The sequence below is a fragment of the Egretta garzetta genome, unplaced genomic scaffold (assembly GCF_000687185.1).
Source record: "Egretta garzetta isolate BGI_Z169 unplaced genomic scaffold, ASM68718v1 scaffold59, whole genome shotgun sequence".
NCBI lineage: Eukaryota > Metazoa > Chordata > Aves > Pelecaniformes > Ardeidae > Egretta > Egretta garzetta.
The window spans coordinates 3962691-3970742 of NW_009267230.1; the positions used below are offsets into that span (position 1 = coordinate 3962691).

The 8052-nt window shown below is 38.0% G+C and overlaps 1 protein-coding gene across 1 annotated transcript in view; it reads right to left on the minus strand.

Moving 5' to 3' along the window:
• The window catches only part of RANBP3L (RAN binding protein 3 like), a 32309-nt gene that overhangs the window by 11721 nt on the left and 12536 nt on the right, over positions 1 to 8052 (minus strand). The window contains exons 6-10 of the mRNA XM_035902726.1: positions 7351 to 7425; positions 6579 to 6703; positions 6011 to 6114; positions 1428 to 1512; positions 237 to 336 (exon numbers count right to left, since the gene is read on the minus strand). Of these exons, the coding sequence (XP_035758619.1) occupies positions 237 to 336; positions 1428 to 1512; positions 6011 to 6114; positions 6579 to 6703; positions 7351 to 7425 (489 nt within the window). The remainder of the gene's footprint in view (positions 1 to 236; positions 337 to 1427; positions 1513 to 6010; positions 6115 to 6578; positions 6704 to 7350; positions 7426 to 8052) is intronic.

Consider the following 8052-nt stretch of genomic DNA (forward strand, 5'->3'; position numbering starts at 1 on the left):
AACTTTCCTGAGTAACTTAGATCATTCATTCTGAAGTTAGTCCAGTTCAAATGTCATAAACCAAACTGTAGCCTGCTTTCTGAACACAGGTTGTGGCACATACTGTCAGTGTATTAGTGACTGGATAACTTGAGAATAGGTGAAAATTATTGACCACCACTCATCTGACATCCTCTAAGATACAGTGAAACATATAATAACAAAGCTACCTGTACTTGTTTGCTGAGTATGCTTACTTGTTTGTGGACCGACATGAGAAGATTCTATGTACATGGATGTTATTTCTCCTTTGTATGAATCAACTTCATTACATGGCTTGGTATGCTTTTCAGGACTCTAGAAAAAAACAGGGGAAATAAGAATTCCTGTTTCAATAAAATGGCTATGTTACTTCATAACAAACAGAACACTGAATCATTTAGTGCATGCTATCCTCAAGATTAGCAACTGTAGTATCTAAAGAGCGAGAACTGACCTAGATGATACAATTTCAGTCTCTAGTAGAAGTAATTTTGTTATCATAAAATCAGTATATCATTCTTCCACCAAGAATGGGCCCTTTGTATGAATCCTGGACTAGGATTTAAATCCACTGAAAGACTTAGATGTTTAAGTACCAGCTAATTGCCAGTTTAAGCACTTAAGCCCCAGAAGAATAGTTTAAAACCCCCAGACACCACAAAGTTAACCTCAGATGAATTAAACGTTTCCATGGCCTTCAGTTTTTGTAGATATAGTTTCTTAGGCATGTCTAAATAAATGCTTCTGGCTTCTGACAATGCTTACTGGCTCAATTCTTACCTTATAACTAAATCCTGGTCAGAAGCCGTAACCCAGACCTATGGTTTCCAAGCTTTTCCCGTGGCAAATATGTATACTGTTTTCATTCTATTTCTGCTGGAAACTGAACGTCAATTCCATTTTAAATGGTGCAGTCCTTAGCTTGGGAAACACCTTTTTGTCTGAGTTTCCTTCAGGACTTGATCCATTAGGCTGTCTCACAGCATGCACAATATAGTTTAACATGGACACTATCTAGGATGCGTGTTCACTTTTTCCCTCATTTCTCCTATTTCTTAAAAGTTATGTTGGAAACTATTAGAGCAGTGGGGACCACATTCTTTTATCTCATATTGTGGCTGTCCCACTTTACATGGAATATGTAATAAACCGATTTTCAGGTAAAAAAATGAGAAAAAGAGAAGAAGTGCATATTGGTATGAGTTAGTAATTAGAGTACTTATCTAGGATGAGGAAGATAGAGATGCCTATCCCTCCTACAGCAAATACTTAGATATTTTCTCCTCAACAGTCATTGGAATCATATTTACTCACATCTTCAAAAGAACAGGAGGAGATAAAAAGAATCAATCTCTGAAAAAAATTGTAAGTACTTTAACCTTGATAAAAAATCTGCCAGATCTTACCAACACTCTCTCAACCATGTTTTCTCCAAACACAAAATCAGAATTGCTGCTGTTTTGTACACTTATGTCTTCAAACAACTGACTTCTGTGGGAACCAAATAACATAAGAATATGATTTAGAACTATTTAGAACTTTGTAAAGAATATGAGTAAGTTCATGCATTTACTTTACCACACCTTATATTAAAGAGAAACAAAAAATGACCACTTAAGTAATCAGACAAATTATTTAAGAGAATCTGAGAATATTCTCAACATAACATTTCACAAAAGGAACAGAGAGTACCACACTGTATTTCATGAAGATTATTGAGGATGGTCCTTAAAAGCACAGAAGAAGAAGCAAAACAACATGTCTCCTCCTCCTCCCGGAACTGTCTCATTCCAGAAACTTTAATGAGTTACATTTGTTTCCCTGTTTACTTTTGCTCCACCAGAAGACTACCAGCAATTAACAATTATCCCTTCGTGTTGGTGCAGCTGTGGTACCCTTCAGAATAACATACTGCCCAGTGCCATAAAGGTCATCCACCCAACATCTTTGAAAGACAGAGGAGAGGCAGCGTATTCTAATGCACACACTTTCAATTCACACAAATACTGCAAAAATGTAACAGTATGATAGCAAGTGACTTATGACAAGGTATAACTAAAACAGTAAAGAAAGATCTCTCAATTTTTCTATGACCTGTTTGATAAATATATTTAAAATGAGAATTGAAGAAAACTAAATACTTGCAATCCCTTGGCACTGGCCAACTCTAGTTTGGGGATACAATTTGGCAGAAAATTTCATACAGTAGATAAATCACTTTACATTCAAGATCTGGAGTATGACTGGGTTTGGCAAAAATTATTAAAATAATTAAATATGTTGAGTCATTTTATTTAATTAATATTAATAATTAAAAGAAGTTATTAAAATAACACTTGTACGTCTTCTGTCCCTTTTTCCTTCTTAGTGCCTTAGGTTTTCCAGGTAAGAAACATTAATTTGGGGTTTTTTTGCATTGCCACCCTGAGATTAACTATTGTCAGTTAGCCTCTTGCCTCTCAGCAGGTTTTAAGAGAAGAAGGTGAATGCATTTTTAAGTAGTGACAAAGTCACAACTTCTAAAAAGTACACTATTTTTGGATTATATTCAAGAATATTCTAATATAAGCAGAGTTGTGATTTAACCTGCTAATTACATAGCCACTTTAAATTAACTGGAAAAGTCCTTGTAAATTTCTTTGTGTGGAAGTTGTTCCTGCTGCAGGATTTTTGGTTGGTGGTTTTTTTTTTTTTTTTACAAAAGGCTTATAGGTTGTTCATGCTTTCTGTAGAGTTTAATCACCTCATCTCTTGCTGGCAAAAGCAAAACCATCCAAGTTCTTGTCTCCTTCTGTTCCAGAAGGACGACTTGGCAGGAAGACGATCTGATGTTTTGTCATGAAGTGCATACTCCAGCACCACTTACCTGCTCTTCTGCTCTTCCACTTCATTTATCACCCTTGGGAGGGCTTAATGGCACATATGTCATGCAGAGGATATTCCTGTTAATAACCTGGGTTTGTTGCCAGTATTTTGATGACTGCATCTGAAACTTAGTTTCTGAGTTCACAGCTACAGTGTGCTTGAAATCTCTTCACACAGGATGAAGGAATTCCCAAGTGTAAGTTATCTCAATTTTACACTTAAGGAAAAAATATTCCTTAACATTCTCATGCTTGATGTGTTGCTGAGACTAAGAGCAAATAAGAAAGAGAAATCAGAAAATCTGTCTCTTTTCAACCTTGAAGACTTTCATATGTGTTTTGGCCATGAACAGGGAGTCTGAAGTGTGTTTCAACTAGTAAGTTTCTTATCCTTAAGAAAACTCCCCACTAAAATTCACTCAATTGTGATCAATTTCCATCCTGAAATTTCATCTACTTTCTAGGCTGCTCCAGTAGCAACTTAGTAAGGGCAGCACTCCAGAAGAGCTAAAAACCGGAAACTAGAGCCTTGTCTCATATAAATAATGTGGGAAATAGATTTTTATTATTTTCAGAAATGTACAGGAAAAGCACTCAGTGCTGGATCTTTCTTCTTCCAGACAGTTAACTGGAAGTGCCAGCCTTAAAGTCTTATTAAAACCTCAATACTCTTTATGTTGCTGCAGGACAAGAACAAAGTGTGCCAGGGATGACATTGCCATGGAGATGCAAAACAGAGCCACTGAATTCAGGGAATGACCACTAACAAGGAAGAATGGGAGAAGGAGAAATGTGGATAAGATACTGAAAAGGGACCATGGAACGGGAGTAGATCCAGATACTGTCCTTCTCAGAGTGTCCAGAAAGGTCTGAGTAGCTGCCAGTTCCAGTGCTGGCCTTGAACTCTTGCAGTTTTCCAAGAAAATCCTTGTGCAATGCTGAACACGTGACCAGAAGCCTGCATTTTCCCAGCATTATATTTCTGTCACAATCTCCTTTCCAAGCTTTTAATCAGACTCGAGAAACTGCAGATTTCTCCTTTTCAGTTCATTACTACATCCAGTTCAGGAAACAGAACTGTTGGTGGTTTCCTGGGACAAGGACAGCTGCAGCAGCTGCAGCAACTGCAGAGGGCTAACAAACCACTTTGATTCATCTCTATGCGGGTCCATATCACACAGAGAAGTGGAAGCAGACGGAAAGAAAGAGGGATGTTTGCAGGCAGCACCAATCCCTGCTGTTGGGTCTCTCTGTATTTTATTTTTTGTAGATAAATGTCAATAGTTACACCTTGATTGATAATTAAAAACAAGTCTAAAAAATCTTTTCTTAGCCATGAGCAGGTCTGACTGCAGTGTTCACTATTGTTTAGCATGTATATGAAATTCAGTAAAGTTCTTTGAATACTTGTTGTCAAGTTATCTATGAGAAAACAGTTATGCCAAAAAGATTTTACTGAAGTATTTTAAAGAATCAGTCACTTAATATGGATCAGAAGAATGGCACTCACACTCCCTTGCAATCTCAGAAGAGTAGTAAGCACCTACTTGTATTTAAATTAGTTTTCAACTTGTTAGATAAACCAGCATTTACCATAATTGCGATATACAGAACTAATGAAGCACAAATACCCCAAGCAGATGCACAATTCCTCTTTTAAAAAAGAAAAAGGGAATACCATAAGCACTTTTAAGTCTTGTAACTTGTCAGCACTGAAACACTGCATTGCATTTCTCTATCCGTCTATTTCACGAGAGAAAGCCACTCACCTAGCTTTTCCTACATATCCTGCAAGTGACAGAAGGTAAATAGACTTGGAGTATGGATACCAAGTGATTTTGAAGTCAGTACTGTCTTCCCTTTAGCTTTTCCAGTATGTACATTACCATCATTCTGAATGTCCTAGAAGTCCAGCGTGCTGTGTGGCTCCATGTTGTCCTCACCGGGCATCATCACAGTGTTAATTGTGATAGAAAAGGACAGGCTGGCTCTTCCAAAAACACAGTGAGCGTCTGCCCTCTAATGATGCTCTTCTTGTTGATAAGGATTAAGAATCTAAGTTGTCTGTGCATCTAAAAATCCCTTGTCTCCTTAGTACCCTGGCACTGTGCATCCCAAATGCTGTGTGCAGGAACCTTTATCTGTGGCCCACCCAGCCCTGAAGAAGACTGGAATAGACTCCCTTGCAGTTAACATGTTCTCTGCCTTCTTTGGGTGGGAGGGGGAAAGGAGGCAACAACACAAATGTGTTTTCTGTGGCTCTAGCAATTTTGAAATGTCATTGTCTTGTCATAACTGATCTCAGGTGTATTCCTGATGCTCACAACTCCCAGGTAAATATAACCCTCATCAACCATCAGCAAGCGGCATTACCTGCTGGCTAATCACAGACCTAAGATTCTCATGAGCCGGTCTCCAGAGAGAGGCGATAGCCCATTTCTGCACCAGTGTGAGCTCTTTCAGTCATATACAGAGGCATGGTCATGGGGCAACATCCCAGTCCAAGGAAGTCAGCTTCCTCATGCAGAAATTCTGAAGTCGGTGCTGGTGAACCCATGTCTGCACAAAGATGCCACCCCATCACAATCACCACAGCTAGCTGTTCCTGCTAGAAATTCTCACAGAAGTAGAGCATCAGTTGCAGCATTCAGCCTGTCTTCCCAATCAGACCTGTATGGTTTTCTTCATGACTCCTGTGTCCAATATACTGACATATTTTGGTAATTCCCGAGTTTCTCTACATCTGTTTATTAGATGCAGCAGCTCTGCAATCAGACGAGAGTTCTCCAAAGGGACACAAATTTGACTGTAAACATTCAAAACTGGGGCATATTTTGAACTGCCAAAGCTGCACGAGATGGAAAACCAAAATAGCTTCTGGCTTGGGGGATGCTAATGAGAAACAAACTGTCCCACAGAGATTAATTCCCTGCAGGAGTCCACTTCTTACAGCATGAGGAGCTCATGTCAGTACTCACAAGTTCTGGCACCACACACAAACACCAGTGAGCACTGTGGGGGTACAGACAGCATGGTCTTAGTACCATGGTAAACATGCAGGACAAAAGGACATGCCATAGGCCAGGTGGCAAAATGGTGTAGAAATACAATAAATAAAAACTTACTGTGTTGTTTTAGAGCTAGAAAGATTCTTCGTAGTAGATGACCTTGCTGCTGTTTTGGAACTTACTGAATTCTCAGTTGAGGAATAAGAGCTGTCTTCAGATAGCTAGAAATAATAAAACCAGATGAATTAATTAGACCAAGCTTGTTTTCTGCTACAAACAGATCTGCTAGAAGTCCAGAGTCACTGAGGTATATATATGGTAGCTAGCAGATCTTCCTCCAGCTGTGTACTAAGCCACCCTTAATCAAAATGCTAAAATGTTACTTTCTGAATAAGCAAAATCCAAAAGACCCCCAAAGCTGATTTGCTCACAGCACCCTGTGTATCTGAAAGTTGAGACAGCCTGCAGAGAGGAGATATTTTTTTCAACATTTCATTTTTTTCAACAGTAAGCATGAGTTTAACAGTTCACACCATGGCAGTGATCCATCGATTCCACTGAAACTGATACAGGAACTTTCTTGAAAATAGTGCAGTGGAATAATTAACTGCTTTTAAACAGCACTTTTTTTTTTTAATTTAAGCTGAAAACATGTATTAGCCAGTAACATTACTTTTCTTTTTACCTGAACATGTGCTTCTTCCTTGGTTACTAGAGATACTACAGGATTTTCAGGACAGGTCAGGGCTTGTGGGGGTTGTAAAATGGCCGGTCTAATGACATTTCGCAATTGATTTTGTGACAAGGATCCTTGCAAAAAACAAAGAAAAAATATTTAAACAGAGACTTTTTCTTCACATGTAATTCATACCAGTTATCTTGTCTCTTTAACTGAAAACTTCAAAGCACATTTAAATAACATTTATTGATTTTTACTACTATTCTGAAAAATTTTAATCCCTTCTAAAATACACAACTCTGTAGTGGCATCAACCTGTTATTCTATCAAAATAAAAAGGCAATGTGTTATATAAAAAATACCGTTATTTTTATTTATAAAATAGTTTGTATTTATGTATTTAAATACATCTTTATATTTATACCTATTTACTGCTTTGTGTTAGATCTGTCCTCTAGTGTTTCAAATTTAATCCTGCACCTGCAGACACCAATAGGGCTCTTCATTGCCTTTTCCAGGAGCACAGGTACTCAGTTAGAAACATGGAATTTCACTATTCAAGGTTATATTCAGTCCGCTCAGGAAAGAAGTAGTCAGAGCAGAGGCTCAGAACCAAGCTCCCAGGATATTAACACTCTCAAACAAATAACTTATGACCCTCGTGAAGATACTTAGCCTATCACTCTGCATACAGAAGAATTGTCATTTTTATGTCTACTGCATCTATTAAGAACATCTTTGTGGAGCTTCAGTGAATAAATATTGCAATGACAGTTACCTTCTTTGGTACTTTTGACAAAGTCAGAGTTTCTTCGAAGAAGAGCTGAGGTCATGAATATGTTATTCTTCTTTACTACAGAACAAGAAATTCAAACTTTAATAATGAGTAGTAACATTTTTTAATTATTAATTCACGTTTCTGTAATTCATGTTTCTGTAATTCATGTTTCTGTAATTCATGTTTCTGTAGTTCTCCCTGTTTTGGTAGTACTTGAGCAGTATTCCAAGCTATCCATCTAAAGAAGATGTCTGAGATAACCCTTACTGTCTCCATTTTACAGGTGACTACACTTAGGCACAGAAAGCACCATGGGTTTTCTGGCTATGTGAGAGATAGAAGTCTTTTGGAAATCAGTGGATGTTCTAAACTCATAAAATCGTTCTTCAGCTTTGAAAACCAGGTGCTCCTGGTTTGCAAAAGCTATTGAAATGGCAATGCCATCTGGTACAGTCTTAGGCATTTTTAAGATGAGTAAATTAAGCCCAAGAACAAGGGAATAAATAAATGTGCCCTGCCCTGTTCTGGTAAAAAGGCTTTCATAAGTTACTGTAATGATGGCAGCGCACTACTGATGCTTTCACTGTTCTAATAAAGATACCAAACAACAGCCAGAAAGTGGTGGCAACCATGTACCACGTCCTGTAAAATGACACACCGATACTCTAGACACAATTACTACTTTTTCCTTGCAGAAAGAGT